This window comes from Capra hircus, chromosome 2 (genome assembly GCF_001704415.2).
Source record: "Capra hircus breed San Clemente chromosome 2, ASM170441v1, whole genome shotgun sequence".
NCBI lineage: Eukaryota > Metazoa > Chordata > Mammalia > Artiodactyla > Bovidae > Capra > Capra hircus.
The window spans coordinates 102,040,350-102,060,462 of NC_030809.1; the positions used below are offsets into that span (position 1 = coordinate 102,040,350).

Here is a 20,113-nt window from a genome sequence, read left to right on the forward strand (position 1 = left end):
TAAAGTGACAGAAGTTCATAATTTGCCCAAGATCAAATTACTGGTAGGTAGAAATAGTATTTACACCTAGATTTGTTTTATTCCAAAAGATAATATCCTAAATAAGGAAAATATATGAAAAGCCATGGGAAAAAAATTCTAATGTGTCACTATCACCACACACACAAACTGTTCTAACAGTGGACATGTAAGTATGAAGAAACAGTATTTAGGCTTAGGGTGTATATACAAAATGCTTTTGGAGTTACAGGATAGAAATCATTAAGATCATGGATTCTGAGTACATTTCTCTAATACTGAAAAGCAGACTACAACTAAAACTTTCAGCATGATAGAAATCCAAAAAATAGAGGAAAGGTACACATACAGTCTATAATTATATTTTCTGTAAAGGAGCAAATGAGAATCTAGTCACCATTCATAATGGGAAAAAGATTGTTTCTGGTCATGGAAACTGTACTCAATTTTACTCCATAAAATGGTAAAAATTAATGTCCCCAAGTTACAAACTTATAAATTATTAAACTTTGATATATCTGAATAAAGTTCAACTAGACTTTGTTTACAATGGAGACTTATACCTGTTTATGAAGATAGACTTTAAAAATCCTAAGATAAAAATATTAAAGCAAAACCTCAGTTGCACTGAATGATATATGTGTATATATATTTTTTACATATATATAAACTATTTGAAAATTATTTCTCTATTAAACTTGATATAAATTGGTCAAATATTCACTTAATTTTCTCATTTTCAGACCAAATTATATATGTTCTGAATAAAGAGCACTTGCCACTTTTGACTGAGGGTCAGTGGTTACAAAGGGCTTCCCAGGTGGTAGCCCAGGTGATGCTAGTGGCAAAAACCTGCCCGCCAGTGCAGAAGACACAAGAGACACAGGTTCCACATGACTGAAGTGACTTAGCACGCACACACTCATGCACGGTGGTTAAAGAGACTCTAGAACACAGTGTTTAAGCCTAGATTCTAGTCGTATTTTGAGGTCATTTATGTCCATATGCAATGATAAGTCAGTACTAGTTCACCATAAAGAAAAGCTGGGTAAATACATTCTTTATACATCAGTATAAATTAGAGACATTAATAAAAATAGAGACATTACTCTGCCTACAAAGGTCTGTATAGTCAAAGCTATGGTTTTTCCAGCAGTCATGTACAGATGTGGGAGCTGGACAATAAAAATGGCTGAATGCCAAAGAACTGATACTTTTTGAACTGTGGTGTTAGAGAAGACTCTTGAGAGTCCCTTGGACAGCCAGGAGATCAAACCAGTCAATCCTAAAGGAAATCAACACTGAATATTCATTGGAAGGACTGATGCTGAAGCTGAAGCTCCAATACTTTGGCCACCTGATGCAAAGAGCTGCCTCACTGGAAAAGATCCTGATGCTGGGAAAGATAGAAAGCAGGAGGAGGAGGGGATGGCAGAGGACGAGATGGCATCACCGACTCAATGGACATGAGTTTGAGCCAGCTTTGGAAGTTGGTGATGGACAGGGAAGCCTGGCGTGCTGCAGTCCATGGGGTCGCAAAGAATCAGACATGACTGAGCAACTGAACAACAATACATTGGTTACAGCTCTTTGATTTAATGTTCTGGTTTAATAGGAAAAAAAAAATCTACTTTAATGGCTAACAATTTAGATATTAGAGAGAACTGAAAAAACAAATATTTAAAATAAATTACTCATTTTGACATTTTTCCTAATTAAATCCGTGTGATCCATTGTTACAAATATCACTATACAAATGCTTCAGAAAAAAATAATATGAAAATTAAGCATGTTATATTTATGTGCTGTCTGAATACCTTATTGACGAGAACCATAACTTTTCCAGGTTCAGATGCTTTTTTCTTCTTATCCAAGTGATCCTTGGCAATGTAAACGGCCACTCTGGTTTTCCCACTCCCTGTAGGGAGGCATATAATGATGTTCTTCCCCTCCAGGGCAGGCTGGGCCACTTCCAGCTGGTAAGGCCTGAGATTCAGCTCTGGCTCGGGGGATGCTCTTTGAGCCACATTCTCATCATCTGAAGGAGGTTACAAGGAAGAAAATTAAGGAAACAGACAACAAAATAACGAAGGCTAGGAAGCCTGAAATGGAACATGGGCCCCTTGCAGCTTGAACCTCCTTTCATATGGGGTCCAAACCAATCCATTTTCTGTTTTCTGTACCAAATGGGTCTCAGCTCTCTGTGTTTGCAGGACACAGCCCAAGCACTCTGGAAGTGGCCTAAGGCATGGGAATGGGGAGGGAAGGGATTAATAGGATGGAGGACTAGGAAGGGGCAACACAGAGAAGTCTTTTCAGAGAGTGGGCAAAGCCAAGTGGAAATGACTGTGGTGCAGGCTTGGCAGTTGATGATTCTTAATGCCTCAGACTTGCCATTTCTTTGTGGAACCATTCTACCCCACCCAATTCTCTTTCACCAACAGATCAAGAGGGACGGGGAAAGTAGGACTCCTTGTTCTATATTCCCCCTCACTTTTTATTGCGAAGAAACACTAACGCTGATGCTACTTTCCTTCATGTGAAAAACTTTACCTGACAAACCAAATACCAAAAAGCATATCTATCTATCTTCTCTCTGTAGATCATCTATCTTAAATACCTAAAAATGGTTCCCCCAATCCATTTTTGCCATTTAAAGCAACCAGATTAAACAGAAGCTGTATTTAGGGAAAAGGTGCTAGCCTTTTCCATGCTAGCCTTCAATCTGTAAGTATGCAGTGAAAAATGAAAAACAATTTTGTTGGTTCATAACTGGATTGTGACTAACTTTGCTATTTAGCTTTGAGTGTGATTTTTATCACTTTCTTATAGGTATGTCTCCACACATTCAAGTTTTCCTGAAACTCAAAGCACAATACATTAAAAATATTTTCAGCTAGCATAGATATCTACATTTAAAATACTGATAAAATACATACTAACATACATTAATTTCATAAACATTAGAATAAAATCATTATAATATATCTTGGTTTAAATATACATTTTTTAGAAGTGAATGAGTTTATCTATATTAGTCAGGGGGAAAGATCTAAAAATGTGTAACTTATCATGTGGAATGCAATAAAATAAATATTGTATCAATTTAAAAGCCCATCTTTTGCTTTATGTAATCACAAGAAAAAAAAATGAAATGACAGCACTTATCAGTATTGCATTACACATGAAGTAAGCATTCTCTCTCTTATCAATGAATGCAAGAAAATTAAACTAACAGAATCCCATTAACTTACAAAAAAATTGCTGATTGTTCCATTTCAGCAACTGGATGATTCTGTTTAACCAGGTTTTAACTTGCTGTGATAGCACTATCTGAACAGGTAGGAAAATTCACACCAAATACCACTTAGTAAGAGTCGTCTACTAACCTGGCAGGAAATTTGCCTTCTGTATGGATGAGTAAACATATACGCAATACATTTACCTTATCATTGGCTCATCTGCTGATTCATTTATTAGGATTGTCAAGAAGAACTGATTTAAGATCACCAGCTTTTAAAAACACACATTGACAAGTTTTCTTTCCATGCTTGTCTTTGAACTCTATAGCAATTATAATAACCCATCCTCTATTATATTTACATAAGATTCAAGTTGACTTCAGAATATCATTGTGCTGTGCTCAGTCGTGTCTGACTCTGCGACCGCATGGACTGTAGACCACCAGGCTCCTCTGTCCATGGAATTTTCCAGGCAAAAATACTGGAGTGGGTTGTCACTTCCTACTCCAGATGATCTTCCTGACCAAGGGATCTAAACCATGTCTCTTGTGACTTCTGCATTGGCAGGGGGGTTCTTTACCACTAGCGCCACCTGGGAAGCCCAGATAGCTCAATACCATCCATATTTTTTTGAGTCAAGTCTAGGAAACTTGATTGGTAGCCTCAAGTTTAAAAGAGAGGCACAGAGTGAATACGGAAAAAATCAGAGTTGGATTCATTGTGAGGATAGCATCCAAAGAAAAAGAGCTGGGTGAGTGCTAAATATTCAGCCTGATTCTTGCCTTATCACATCCTCTGACACAGGAATGAAAGAATATATCCACATACGCAATGAAAAGAGAATTTTCTCTTCTCTGTCACCAGAAGGAGAGAATTGGGCTGGTGTCAGGGAGCCAGGAGCCAATTTCCTTTATAAAAAAAAAAAATGTTTGGGTTTTGTTTGTTTGTTGTTTGCTTCTTTTTGGCTCTCTTCAAAAAAGCAAAATTAATTAAATGCAATAACAAAAATGGTATTTAAAACATGCACAGGCTTTGAATAATATTGTGCCCATCCTCTACAATAATTATTTATCAAAGACCTTAAAATTATACTATACCGTACAAATGGTCAAAAAATGAAATCAGATAAGGCTTAAATAATAACATTCTATTGAAACTACACCATGTGGCAAATTTCATGCTCACATTGATTTTTGACAGCTGAGTTATTCTTGGAGAGAAAAGGTCTGTCACTGCATGTGTTTGAAAATGACAAAGTATTCCTTTACCTATAGTATGTAACCTCAGAAAAATATATCATTCCAGCTGGACAAATATTAATAGATATTACCTCAAAATAGTAAGGAAACACTTTCTACATATCAGGCCAATGTGCCTTGCCAAAAACATTGCCACTTTGCAAGAAGCAGTATATCCCTCTGAGACTGAGGAACAGAAAAACAAAAAAGCCTCTCTTGGTATAATTAAAATATTTAAACGTCAGAAGTACCACTAATTATGCTTTACTAGGGCATAATAATACTATGAAGGAACATAATGTCACATCCACGATTCTTATGCCTCATAATGTAACCTCTAAACGTGGACAAAGGGCGTGTGGAATAGGGCCCCTTTGATGTCAACTTCAGAAATTAAAACATAATCCCAAACACTGCAATGCTTTCAGTGAGTCAGTGCGTGTTTAACAATTTGCAGTTTACATAAATCTATCTTAAACTGATTTGTATGTCAACTTATAGCATGCACATGAAAGAAAAGAATTTCACAATTTTATGATTTCAGAATTTTGCTATCCACTATGCAATGTTATATCTACTAGTCTTTATTCCTAAGCACTAACCATCCAGAACTTCAATGAGTTGCCCTTTAAAAATGTGTTTGCCTTCAAATGTATTTGCCTTTGGAAATGTATTTGCTTTTTAAAAGTAGGTTGCATTCAGATTTATCACGCCTTTCATGCCATATTGAAGACTGAAAATCAGTAAATAGTTGCATTTGCTAACAGTGCTAAACAGACAAAATGCCCTGCACATAGAGGATATCTATTAGATAGTAATTAAATGAATGAACATTGTTGAAAAGCCCTTACTCAGACAAACAAAAATTAGGAGAAGGTCCAGAAGCTTAAAGCAATCATAAAGATGTTAAATATTAGCTAGAGTGTATTTTGAGTTCTAGTATCAATAGCATTTAATAAAAATGTTAATTATTAAATTTAACAGTTGTATAACAAGCACAGAAAAAACAAATAAAAGCCACAGAAATATGCACATGCCAAGAACTTAATATTAACACTGACTAAATTGAATGGAAAATTAATTAACCCTTTTTAATTAACATTAAAGTTATGACTGACATTCGGTGAATTGAGTTTCCTCAAATCAACTTGTTCTAAGTTATTTGGGGGTTATTAAGAGACAAGGGCATTTAAATAAAGAGGTGGTACATTTCCTTTGGGAAAGCTTTTAGGGCAGATGGCCATCTTTATGTAAACTGTTTTGCCCTTTTAGGCCTATTGTAGATGTAAATTTCTATAATCCTTCAGACAACCCAGGGTAATCTGAAGCACACAATATTTTCTAAGTGGTTTGTATAACTCAGTCACAGAACGAATGAAGAATAGTTTCTTAATACGCCATTTTGCTGCTGCTTCTTCGCTGACCGTATTGCTAAACACTGATTTTTGTTTGCACTAATTTGTTAATTTTAATTATGAAATGTTTCAAACACACAAATATTAGAAAGACATGCAAGGGCCCATCGCCCATTCTTAACGTTAACATTTCATCTCAGTCGTAATAATGGAAATGCATATTCAAAGGACAGAAAGAAGAGATAAGAAATGGATTAGACTGACCAAAGTTAGGGAGTCTGATAACAGGAAGTCTTGCTAAAGTGTGGAGATTGGGAAGAGGCCCTCTTATTTACTGTGTGTGTGTATGCTCAGTTGCTAAATTGTGACCGACTCTTTGTGACTTTATGGACTGTAAGCCTTCCAGGCTCCTCTGTCCATGGGATTTTCCAGGCAAGAATACAGGAGTCAGTTGCCATTTCCTTCTCCAGGAGATATTCCTGACCCAGGGATTGGACCTACATCTCTTGCTCGGCAGGTGGACTCTTTACCACTGCACTACCTGGGAAGTGGGTGGGATATTAAACTGATACAAATAACAGTTTGGGAAATATCTAGTAAATTTCTCATTTAGTGATGAAAATACTTTGCCAACTCAATTAAAGGGATGTTCATAAATATTGAAATTCTTTTAACTATATGTGTATATTATAAAGCTTAAGAGGGACTCATTAAATGCCATTAACTATAGTCATACTCATCTCATTTATTTACTTTTATTTATAATGTATTTTAATTTTTTAAAATGCAGGGGTTGGAAATAAATGTATAAAATTGAGTATACAATTTAAAGGCAGTCAAATTAATTGAAACAGATCACATAAATAAAATAGATTACATGGTTCTATGGAATGTGGCATATGCCAGAACAAAAAGCTATGTACCGGATCAAAATTAGAGACCTTGAGTCTAAGACTTGTAAGTTGTACTTTTCAAGAAACTGAATGGCAAAGTTCCAAAACTATTTCAACTGTAGAAAAGAATTGCTTTAATTGCATAAATACATTAGGGAGGGTATGAACAGCCCCCATGCGTTCCACTATATGGTGTCTTATTTCACACTTTTTAAGGTTTACACAACAGTTAGGCAGTACCTGAATCACTTCCCATGGTGCCTGAATCACTGCCCATGTTGCTGTTATGTCCAAGACTTTCATCTAAGCAGCTGACACTTCCTTCTGCCAAACTTGTGTCTGATTCTGCAAAGGAAAACATTTTAAAATATTTTAAAAATATTTCTGAGAATAAACGTATTTTAACTGCACACCTCTACAGCACACAGTACATACAGTTCAATGTAAGTGGAGAAGGTACATCCAGACAATCACGAATAAAAGGTAAGAGTTTCTGGCAAGCAATGCTTAAAAACTCCACTGTGAATGAGCAGCTGTCGGGGACTGAATCAAATACATGTATTTACCTACTTAAAGTACCGTACATCCAGTATGAGGGCTCATGCAAATTTGTAAGGAGTTACAACTTTTGTTGTCCCCCTTTGTGTAAATTTTGTCCCAAAAAAATATCTGAGCCTGATATTATCACTTAAACATAAGTACTATGTAGAAACCGTTGAGTCATCGGCATGTAAAATGGTAGAGAATTAATGTTACAGAACAATTAACGAATTAATGAAGAACATGGTTCTACTGATAAGTTATGAAAACAGAAACTCAGTGATACACATAACTAAAATCTTACAAAGAATTTACTCAGACTATCAGGCAAGCCTGACATTGCAGGGGCACTAGAAGCTTACATGAGGTTGGAAATTATTTTTTTCTTTCTTATAATTAAACTAAGCTTCCACCAAGAATGACAATTAATACAGTGGCAAGGGCACACTTCACTTATTAATCCTGATTTTTTTCTTTTGTTCTTTATCAATTTCTTTTGAAAAACCTTAGGCTTCCCTCCTTATAGCTCATTTCCAAGGATTTATGCAATCCCATCCGCAAGGATCAGAACTATTGCTAAACTGGTAAAAATAAATGAAAGATGGTTGCAGATGTTGGTTTTGGAATTAAAAGACTTGTGAAATTTGCTGTTGGCAATGCTATGAGCCTAACTTCCTTCCTCTTGTTTAAAATTGGGCTAGTAGAGGTACAAGTTATTATGTATAAAATAAGCTACAAGAATATATTGTAGAACACAAGAAATATAGCCGATATTTTATATTTTATAATAGCTATAAATGGAGCGTAACCTTTAAAAATTGTGCACACCTGTAACCTATATAAAGTTGGTGGCCATAGTGGTAAAGAAACTGCCTACCAATGTGGGAGATGCGGGTTCGATCCTTGGGTCAGGAAGATCCCCTGGAGGAGGGCATGACAACCCACTCCAGTTTTCTTGCTTGGAGAATCCCCATGAGCAGAGGAGCCTGGTGGGCTACAGACCAAGGGTTGCAAAGAGTCGGACATGACTGAAGCGACTTAGCACACATGCACACATGTAGCCTATATAAATATTGCACATCAACTATACTTCAATAAAATAAGAAATAAAATGGAGTCAGCACAATTTACTTCACAGTATTTGACAACCATGTAGTAATGTTAGGTACAACAAGTTCTTTGCACATACTTGTTGGTGATTGAAAAATGAAATAAAATTCAAGTAGTTGGTGGATTACTAAGGCAAGAGTGTCATTTAAAAATATTTGGGGAATTCCCTGGTGGTCCAGTGGGTAGGACTCAGCGCTTTCACTGCCTGGGCCTGGGATTCAATCCCTAGTCAGGGAACTATCAAGCCAGGCAGTGTGGTCTAAAATGAATAAATAAACAATAAACCATCTTTAAAATTAATATTTCAAAATATTTATACTTGTGAGATTATTATTTTATGCTAGAGTTCTCACATGCACTAAATAAATTATATTAAAGTAAGATTATGCTAAGTAAGGGCTTCCCAGGTGGTGCTTGTGGTAAAGAACCTGCCTGCAAAGGCAGGAGACACAAGAGATACGGGTTTGATCCCCTCATGCAGGTCAGGAAGATCCCCTGGTGGAAGGCATGGCAACCCACTCCAGTATTCTTGCCCAGAGAATCCCATGGACCGAGGAGCCTGGCGGGCTACAGTTCATAGCATCGCAAAGAGTCAGACAACACTGAGCATGAACGCACCATGAAGCTAAGTAAAACTAGTCTGAATGTCACATACTTTAACTGGAATTAGAAACAGGTGATAAAGAGACACAGTATGTTGTCAATAAAACATGTCTAAACATGGAGAATATATAACTCCTTAAAACTACAGTATCTTCTTTTTCTTTAACTGGTTATTTATTTTTTTAAGTCTGGTGTGTTGAAATATAATTTCCATACTGTAAAAATCACTCTTTTTAGGTGGATAAGTTTGATGAGTTTAACCTCAAAATTTGTCCTCAAACCCCTTCATTGTCACTTCCCTTCTGCTGTGCCCTAGCAATTACTGATTTGGTTTCTGTTCCTAGAGTTTTGTCTTTTCAGAATGTCATATTGACGAATTGAGGCAATATGCAGCCTTTATGTTTGGCGTCATTAATTTAGAATAAGACCTTCAAGATGCATTCACGTTGTTATTTATATCAGTAATTTGTTCCTTTTTATTGCCGACTACTATTCCATTGAGCATCTGTGAAGCGTGGCTGTGACATCTCCCTTCCAACTTGGATAAGCCTACTTAGCTTGGGAAACGTAATGAAATTACAGCCAATACAAATTAAATATATGAGATAGCTTTCTTAAAAGTTAAAAGAAAGCAGATAAGAAATTTATAAAAAAAAAATTCTCAATGGACTTGCATACTGTTTAAGTATATTAGCACAACACAAATATACTCATGTGAAAATACTGTGCTTATCAGTTGTCATAGATTAGCTCTGAAACTCAGATTTGAGGAATCCCTTATGATCACACGGGAAAACCTGTATATCTCACTGAGAGATTTTAAATATGGCACTTTGCAATTCCCAGAGGTATGCCTTGTTAGGAGCTCAGAGGCGAGTGTGGGATAGAACTGTCAAGCAGAAGAGCGTTTTGGGCAGATGCACTGATGAAAGAGAATATGAGTTGTAAGGAAAAGGCAAGGTGTAAAATGAGGTGGGGAAAATGTCATTGCAAGGATAATTCTAGATCTAGAAAGATAAATCAAGATTTTTAAGGCAAAAAAAGTGAATTTTGACATGCATTTTACTTGTTTTAAATGTGGTATAGAGAACTGAAGACAATGCCAAAAACACTGAAAAATACTAACAAATAACTGAACTGACTGATTATCTAAAATGAAACACTGTATCTTTAAGTTTTTCACTGAATATAATCCAGATGAAAATTATACTTGATTTTTATTTCATTTTCTAATCACTGGCAGTTAGGCCATTATCTTAAACATACTCCACGTATATGTAAAGTCAGGATTTTCCCCAAGCTTTCTTCTAGCATACATAAGGTTTGAGAGAGCTGCTTAATGCAACGTGCATGAATAATATATGACTATTAAAGAAAAATACTACCAAAATAGGATATTATTAATTATGTTCATTATCTGGATTATTTTGGTTTAGTAAGCAAATCTACAATGTGTCAGAGGACACTGAGCTCAGTGCTTACACAGATGTAAATGATATTTTAAGCTCTCAGCATCCTCTGTGGTAGATACCTATTATCACCTCAGTTTCATAGGTGAGAAACCAAGTCTCAGAGAGGGTAAATCATTTATCCATATCACACAGCTAGAATGGAACAGAGCTGGGAATCCCATTTTCTGAATCCAAGTCTAATATTCCAGCGTTTTTTGCCCAATGCTAAGCATGCCGATGATCTGTTCTAAGCTTTGTAAACAAGTGAACAATACTATATCCATAGAGTTAACTGGAATGATTGTTTTTTTAAGCATACAAACATTTGCATTATAATGTCAGTTTTTCTAACAATCTTGAAGTAGCTTATCTTGCCAGGGAAAAAGTTAGAGATTATTTTATTTTGCTAACTACCATTTCTGATTTCATCCACAAATTTTCATTTACTTTACTTTTAAACATCCACACTGTCTTTTTTAAAAAATTTTATATAGGAGTGCAGTTGATTAAACATCTACACTAAGTTCTAAATATTCTCTGCACACAAATAAAAGAGGAACATTTCTATCCTTCTTGGATAAAATTAATTGTGGTAATTCTGCTAGATATCATTATTAAAATGAAAGTGAACATAGAGAGGTCTATATCTTTGTCATTTTAAGGATATATAAATCTCCAGTTTTTCAACACAAAAATAATTTTGTTTCCTCAGCAGCAATTTCTTATGCATTTGATATACTTTTTCTTTCATAGAAACAAAAGTATTAAAGGAAATAACCCTAATAATTAAAGAAAATATTTTGTTTCTTGATAACATTGAGAATGCTTTCTCCAGAGATTTTCTTCATGCATTTACCTAAAAAAAATCATGTAACACACACACACGCACACCAAAAAGTCAGATCAAAAAAGTGTTATATGATGAAAAAATTAAACCAACCTATTGAATTTATAAACCAAGAGTTCCTGCAGTTGATTATATAGGATTATCATGTGTCATTCTTTGTACTTTTCACAATATCAATCTGGATTTATGTCCTAATGACTAAAGTCATGTGTCTATGATTTTAAAATAGCTCAGATAAATAGTCAGTTGGAGACTGGGCATTCCCATGAAAATGTGCTGTGGAGTCAAACAAATTAGTCTCCAGATCTGAGCTCAGCCACTGCTAACAAGTGACTTACCCTTTTTACCTTTTTAAAATATAGATAGCAATTTCTATTTTCTCCTTTATTGTGAGAATGATTCTGTTAGATCAAATAAATAAATCTTTAAGAGAAAGAAATCTTAAATGCTCATGAAGTGGCTGTTTACATGAGCTATGAATATTAGAGTTAGATTATATTACAAGTTTAATTAACTTTTAGATAGGTGTCATTTCCTTTAGGAAAAATATCAAAAGTAGCTATGAAATGGATTAGAATATGCTGGTAATTTCTGTTTAAAGAAAAGCAGTTATTCCTATGAAACTGCTGGAATGAAGAAAAACAATATTTATTCTGTTAAAAGACAGGATTTTTGATAATAATTTTGTAAACAACACGATAAAGAACAGCTTTTCCTATAATAATAGTGTCTAAGACCAGTCTATAAAACATGGGAGAAAAAAAAAAAAAAGCCTCATTTTACAATCACATCTTGAATAGTTTACTAATAAGGCAGAAATACTAACCTGAATCTGAGAAATTATATATTTAATGTCCTATGGAACTTTAAATACTTTAAAATATTTTTAAACCATTTAGAAGCCAAAAAAAAATTTTTTTTTTTAAATTTCAAATGGAAAGAACCTCCTCCTTGAAGGCCTTTTTAGATCTATTTCAATGTAAAGTTTGCCCTCTGCTGGAAAAATGCTATATTAACAATGAGTTGATAAATACATTGTTTATTCAACCTAAGAACTGAGCTTCATTAGGTAAAACACCAATTGGTGCTTACTTCCATCCCTACCAGGTGGTGTTCCTCCTAATTTCAGCTTAAGATGCGTTTACAACTTCATAGAAGATTCCTCCTTTCTTACCCCTTGCCTCAGCCTTTCCTTCTCTTTGCTGGAAAGTGGTTTTTGCATCACATTAGGAAGGGGGCCAGAGCCTCAGAGCTACTGAGAAAGAAGGGCACCAGCAAAACCAATGGTTCTCCTGAGAGGCAGTGCTTATAAAGTATGCAAATAGTCTGATTTCACTTGCCAGGTAATGGTCTATCTATTCTAGTTCTGACCTCTCGATGCACATTAGCTTCACTTCAACTATCCCCTCCTTCCCTCTAGTTGCATAATCCCCAAAGTCTGGAACAGCAAAGATCATCCCAAGCTTCAAACACATGTGTATGTATGTGCACTCACGCAGGACTCAGGCTCGTTACAAGTGTGCTTACTGTGCATACTACTAATAATACCAATCTCCTTTTCTTTTGAAATAACTATCTTTTCTGAAAGGAGATAGATGACTTTTATTTTCAGCTCTATGTATATGGATTTGTGCGTGCGTGTGCGCGCACACACACACACGCTTACATTTTGGTCTGTCAGATTCTGCTCTCTGTGCCAGGGAACATGTGTTCCCGCAGAATGGAGAGAAGCCACCTCCACCCACCTTGCATATTCTCTCCTGGATCCAAGCTTCTAGGAAATGAGTTCCCCAAAGGAAAAAAAAAAAAATCTCCTAGAGCCACAGGCCCACATGGCTATCCACCGAGCGCCTCTGCTCCTGTTTATAGAATTCACTCTGCTGAAGTGTTTCAGCCAGAATTAAATTAGAATTGTGTATATTGATGTTGGCTTAAATTGTGTCATCTATGCCCTTTAGCCTTTGGACTTGAGTCTTAACGAGAAAGATAGTGATTTAAGTACAGGGTTGTAAGGACAGTCATACCCACTGCTACTGCTGCTGCTGCTAAGTTGCTTCAGTCGTGTCCGACTCTGTGCGACCCCATAGACGGCAGCCCACCAGGCTCCCCAGTCCCTGGGATTCTCTAGGCAAGAACACTGGAGTGGGTTGCCATTTCCTTCTCCAATGTCATACCTACTAGAGTGACCCATTCACTCACTGCTTGCCAGTAACAGGTAAAAAGTCTGAGAGCAGAGTCCGTTATGAGTGATAAGCATGATGACCACACGGGAAGTAAGTCTTGGCAATGCAGAGCGTAGAAATGCATGCAAGATGGGTGGGAAGTGGGAACCTCTGTGGTTGGTAAGTACCCTTCAGGAAAAGCTATTCAAGTTATGCGGATCTGAGGAAAGTACGGAGAGAGGTGCATTTAAAGGTATCCTGGTAGGGACTTTCCTGGCGGTCCAGTGGTTAAGATGTTGCTTTCTGCTGCAGAGGGTGAGGGTTTGATCCCTGGTTGGGGAGCTAAGATTCCACCTGCCTCGTGGCCAAAAAAACCAAAAACATAAAACATAAGCAATACTGTAAAAAATTCAATAAAGACTTTAAAGATGGTCCACATTAAAAAAAATTCTTTAAAACAATAAATAAAGGCAAATCCTGGTAAATATTCAGTAGTAGCTTTGGGGGAGGAAAAAAAAAAGTGACAATTTAAAAGTGTTTGCCACATTGATTTGACGACTTGATTTGTAAGTTCTATTTGATCTAATTTGGTAAGACAAAGATCTAGTTCAAAAATAAAATAAAAGTGCTTGCCAGCATTGATGGTGTTCATATTCCCCACCATGACTGATTTCAAGCTACCAGCATGATGTCACCCAGTGGAGCTGGGAAGAGATGTACACGCTGGGCTCCTGCAAGCCAGAAGGAACCCGTTCCAGCACTCTGATGGATAAATCTCTGTAATGAAACACTCTCCTACAAACACCATCTGAAATCATCACACATGCTTTGGGCTAATATTCCATAACTGTCCGAATGATAAACATTTAAGAGGGTTTGTTTGGGGGTATTTTTTTTTTCTCAGGACAAGTCTTTGTAAAAATTGTAGTAAAAGAAACCTGCTAATTTTCATTGATCCTAGAAATCTTACCTCCCACCCCCTCCTTCATAAATGCTCCTCTGGAATCCAACTGTTTCCCTACCCACATTTTTCACAGAATTTTGCTATGTTTATTATTAATACAACTGGATTTTCATATGTATAATGTGTGGGAGCATGCTCAGACACTTGGTAGTGGCCGACTCTCTGTGACCCCATGGACTGTATAACCCACTGGACTCCTCTGCCCATGTGTTAATTATACCTGGATAAATTTTTATAAACTTTATTTTTTAGCAGTTTTAGGTTTCTAGCAAAATTGAGTAGAAGGCAGAGAGATTATGTATAACCTCCTCCATTATGAATACCCCCTAAAGCACATTTTGAACTTTCTTTATACCTGCTATCCACACAATGGAAAGTGTTGGCTGCCACTTCTGTTTACAAATCCAACACAGGACCTTCAAAGCGCAGATGAACTGCCTTCCATTCCTCCTCTGTGGTAAGTCTTCCCAGGCTTCTCCTCTAACATATTCTCTTTTCCCAGAGACAGATTACTGTCTGTGTTTAGGGGCACGAAACTTGTTTTCTTGAACTGGATTATAAACTCGGGTGAGGACAGTACCCTAGTGCTTGGCCAGAACATATTCTCAGCTTCTGCTGCTGCTGCTGCTAAGTCACTTCAGTCCTGTCCGACTCTGTGCGACCCCATAGATGGCAGCCCACCAGGCTCCCCCGTCCCTGGGATTCTCCAGGCAAGAACACTGGAGTGGGTTGCCATTCCCTTTTCCAATGCATGAAAGTGAAAAGTGAAAGTGAAGTCGCTCAGTCGTGTCTGACCCTCAGTGACCCCATTAACTGCAGCCTTCCAGGCTCCTCCGTCCATGGGATTTTCCAGGCAAGAGTACTGGAGTGGGGTGCCCTTGCCTTCTCTAATTCTCAGCTTCTAGTCCTATTCAAATAGAGAAGATAACATCTAATGATCAAATTAAAATCACCACATTTGTTGAAACTCTGCTGAAAAAACTTTAAGCTTGTAGCCATATAAAAATCATGAAAATAAATTCAACACGTATTAGCTGCACAGCAGAGAGGTTTCTTTCCATCAAAATACTGATATTCTCACTCCTGAGATATGAACAGTAATCCTCCTAGAACTGTTATGCAATTGGGGGTCGTATAACTAACCTAGATGTCTCTCGGTGGGTTTCAAACAAAATACAATCCTAGATTTTCTTTTAACAAACACAGAACAGCAGTTGTAACAAACTCTCTCTCTCTTTCTCAAGTCAAAATAATATTTGCCTCTTGGATTTCTGTACTAGTATTTCTAGTTCCCAATAATTAATATAACTAAATTTAGAAGAGATAGAGATGTAAAGGAGAGCTATCTAAATTCAGAGCAATCCTATAATAATATGGGTGATCTCTCACAGTATTATTGAAGACTGCTGTATCAATTATCTTTCCCACTAAGCTCTCAAGTGCTATGTGGTATGTATTTCTAGAGATTCTAAAAATCTCTAAATTTCTAGAGGTTAGTACTAAAGAACATTATTCTGGTCCGCAAGTGCAAGGATAAATTTTGTGGCATTTTTACAGAGATTACTATAGACCAAGTCTAAGATTGGACTTTGGTCTATAAAAAGGCAAAACAAAACAACAACAAAAAGAATGCTCTAACAGATTGGGCCAGAAAGAAGGAGGCTGTTTTATAAAGGTCAATTTTTAAACCCCTCCTACAGAACATGATCTATGCAAAATATATCCACAATATATTCCAAAGCATAATGTCACCGGATAAACCTAAGGAGTGGAACATATGGGGGAATATGAAAAAGAAGGTATTAAAGTCTGAAAACAAGCAGGTTGGTAAGCTCATTAGCTGGGGTGGAATTTTAAAATCTTCACGTGAACGAATATATAAATCAAAATATACACATGCACTCACAGTCATGCGCACTATGTATTCACACATGGCACACTCGTCCTGTTACATTATAATCGTCCACCCGGGAACAGTGACATTCTCCTCTCTTTATAAATGTCAAAGCGCCCTCTGCTGTCCAATCTGTGGAATTTGCATTTTCTAGTTTCATAACGGAAATCCAGCAAAGAATGGTAAAAGAAGTTTGGGGGATTATCTGTGGAACTCTGCATAAATGTAAGTTCATCCCAAACACAATAAATTTTATTATTTAGTTTTAAATCTCATTTGCTTTGTTTTTATATAATTATAGGGCACTAATTTATAAAATAGTGTATTAAAAAGGTCAACTTTTAAATAAGTAAAATACTTTCTTTTAACAAAGTTAACAGTAGAAATTAAAAATGATTGCATAACCAATTTTACCATAAGCCTATAAAATAACATATATCAGATAACTATATTTTTTATAGTTAAATTATTTTTAATAGAAGAAAATGAATGTGGGCTTTGTGTCCCTCTGATATTTTCTAGGGACATGTGGTCCAGAGAAACATCGAAGTTTTCCAATAGTTTCTTGTTAGAAAATGACCAGTGACTACAGAAAGCAGAATTATTACATCCAGCATGAAAATTCTATGAATAGTCTGAGAACTATTCAAATATCCTTTAGAAATTATTGTATTAGTGTGGGAAAAAATAGATTATTGCATTAGTGAGGGTCTATCTTAATTATTAACCACTTTTTAAAGGGAAGCAGTTGAAAAGTGAAAGGAAGAAGAAATGCTAACCCCCGATGCAGAGGCATGACAAAAATGACTGTCCAGGACTGCCCAATAGGGAATTCTGATCTATCACCCCCAGGTTGAAGGAGAGATGTGATTAAAATTAGTTTCACGGTGGGCTACTGTTACTAACGCTAGTGTGTCTTACCTGACAGGAGTTTAAGGAGTAAAAAAGGTTAAAAACAATATATAAAGAATCTTTGCCTTGAAACTATAAATATTTATCATTTGTATCCACAAAGACTATTGGGCACTGAAAAAAATACTTTAGAAATTGATTTGGAAATAAAACTTAGAGAAGTCTAATTTAAAATTAGAAATAATTCAAACCACATTTTTTTCTTTTTGCATATGAAATTTCATATTTATAGAATGTGTGTAGCTTAAGTAATAAGTTTCTTTCAATGCTACCTTGGTAACTGTACTTGAAATCTTAACCTGATGTACTGAAATTCAAACTAAAGATTATACATTATCAATACCAGTAAATGCACAAAATTATGTAAATTGGTATTATTGAATATTTTCAATATTGAATACTTTCATATTTATCCTGATTGTTAAGCTTGCCAAAGAATAACAATGTAGGCAAAATCCTTCTACAGTTAATTTTGCAACAGAAACTTCCGTCAAAATCATTCCAATAACTTCTTTGGGGGTAATGATTCTTTAAAAGTCATTTACATCAGTAATTCTTAGTTCTGAAGAACAACAACAAAAGCAACAAATAACTGGGATGATCTACATCTATCAGGAGCAGTGTCAAGGCCTGAAGCAGAAGGCATTATACTTTCGTAGCTTGGTTACCCATTCTTACTGTTCTGGGAAGGGCCAGAATGGATTGGATGAACCTGTTCCCAAGTCCACACAAGAAGTTCAGACAGCACAAGAACCTCACAGCCTAGTAGCTGTTGAAGTCTTGAACTGGATGGAGTCCTCAGATTGTGGTACAGTTTGTTATACATGTCCTCAGTCTAGTATACATCTTAACAGTCTGTACTTTTCTTCCACAGCACTTTGTGCAGTTACAGAGTGACTACTGCTTGGCTGACATGCCCATCATTGAAGGCTCCACTGGGGCAGAAGCCACTTCTATTTTGTTCCATCACAATATTTACAGTGCTGAACTGAACAGTGCATGCCTGGCACACAATAGGAGTTTAATAAAGATTTGTTACATGGAAGAAGTGAAAGAAAGGGAGGGAGGGGACCCCAAGAAGAAAACAAACCCTTTCCTGTCCCTCAAGACCATTATTGTAAAATCCAGATTTTTTTCACATGATGCAAATTTATGTTTTATATTAAATAGTAAGAAAACAGATTTTTTTTTTTTTTAAGGCTGCACCATGCATGGCTGTGGAATCCTTGTTCCCTGACTAGGGACTGAACTCACGCCCCACTGAAGTGGACTCTTGGAGTCCTAACCACTGGATCATCAGGGAAGTCCCAGAAAACAGATTTTTAAAAAAGTTTTGCATTTAATTTTGTCCTTGCTGAGACTCTGAATGTTCCACAAATACTGCCGGCTGACAAGATGCATTAGGCTGGCAAGTTTGATGAAAACCCTTCATTTGAGATGAAGATAAGACTACCAGCCTCAGACCTGGGTTTAATTCTTTCTAGTGTGAATTTAGAAAATAGCCAGTAACCCACAGAGATGTCAGCTAGCCTAACAAGGAAGTTTATTAAAACGTGAAAAGTCCACATTCAGGTAGTAATTTTGGCATTCCTACACAACCATGATTTCTGAAACAAAGTACAGCTGCTGAAATGAAAAAAAAAAAAAAAAAGATCCTCTAGAATTCAGGCTTGCTATTCTGTACATTAAATTGTGGTCCAAGACCAGCTGTAGCAGCATCACCTGGGACGAATAGGACAGAATCTCTGGCTCCACACAGAACCTATGAATCAAAGTCTGCATTTCAACAAGACCCCCTCCTCCAGGTGACTCATAAGCACATTAATGCTTCAGAAGTATCCCACTAAAAAAACACAACACCTTAAATAAACAAGGCTAAATTGCAGGCAAGCTATAAAAGACCTTGGTACTGTTTATGACAAAGTATTGCTACCCTATATATTTAGCTAATTCACCTAAACCAGCAAGAAGAATATAAATGCCCTAAAAGAAAAATAGGCAATTAGCAACAATAACAAAAAGAATGAACTTGTAAATACGTTTTTCACTGGAAATTAAAAACTCAAATTCAGGTAGTAACATAGCAAATCAGTGAAGTTTAAAAACAGCATTGTCCACTCTTGTACAAGAGACTTCAGGACAGTAAGTATTCCCCTATATTGTTTGGTACAATTTCCTGGAGTAAAATATGGCATTAAATAGCAAATGCTTTAAAACTATAGAAATCATTTGATCCAGAAATTTCAATTATGTAATATGTCTGTAAGAATTAAACTGAGTGGGGAGACAGATGAATTGAGAGCTTGGGGTTAGCAGACACAAATTATTACATAGAGAATGGATGAACAAGGCCCCACTGTACAGAACAAGGAACTATAGTCAATACCCTGTAATAAACAAGCCATAAAGGAAAAGAATATGAAAAAGAAGGCATATATATATAAGGGAATTACTTTGCTGTAAGCAGATATTGAGACAACACTGTAAATCAATTATACTTCAATAAAGTAAATTTTAAAAAATAAAACAAATTTAAAAAGAATTAAACTCAGATATAAAGACAAAGAGAGTTATTACAGCATTATTCATGATGTAGAAATTTGGAAACATTCTTAATGTTCAAAAGGTGGTTTATTAACTAAAAAGCATCCAATAGATGGAACTGTGATTCAATTGTTAAAAATCATGCTGTAGAAGAATATCTAATAAATACAGGAGAAATGCCATTGTATATAGACATCCAGGTATGTAAACAAATGAGAACAAATACCCAAATATGAAGAGCAATGTATTTTATTGGGAAAGGGGGAGTGGTTTTTCCCTTTGTTTTCTGTTTTCCAAATTTCCTACAACACAGCTATATTACTTTTCTGATTTGAAAACA

General features: G+C 36.0%; 1 protein-coding gene across 1 annotated transcript in view; it reads right to left on the bottom strand.

Annotated features, from left to right (window-relative positions):
- Positions 1-20,113, bottom strand: part of IFIH1 (interferon induced with helicase C domain 1) — a 59,759-nt gene that overhangs the window by 25,789 nt on the left and 13,857 nt on the right. Inside the window, exons 4-5 of the mRNA XM_018063834.1 lie at positions 6,987-7,091; positions 1,836-2,056 (exon numbers count right to left, since the gene is read on the bottom strand). Of these exons, the coding sequence (XP_017919323.1) occupies positions 1,836-2,056; positions 6,987-7,091 (326 nt within the window). The remainder of the gene's footprint in view (positions 1-1,835; positions 2,057-6,986; positions 7,092-20,113) is intronic.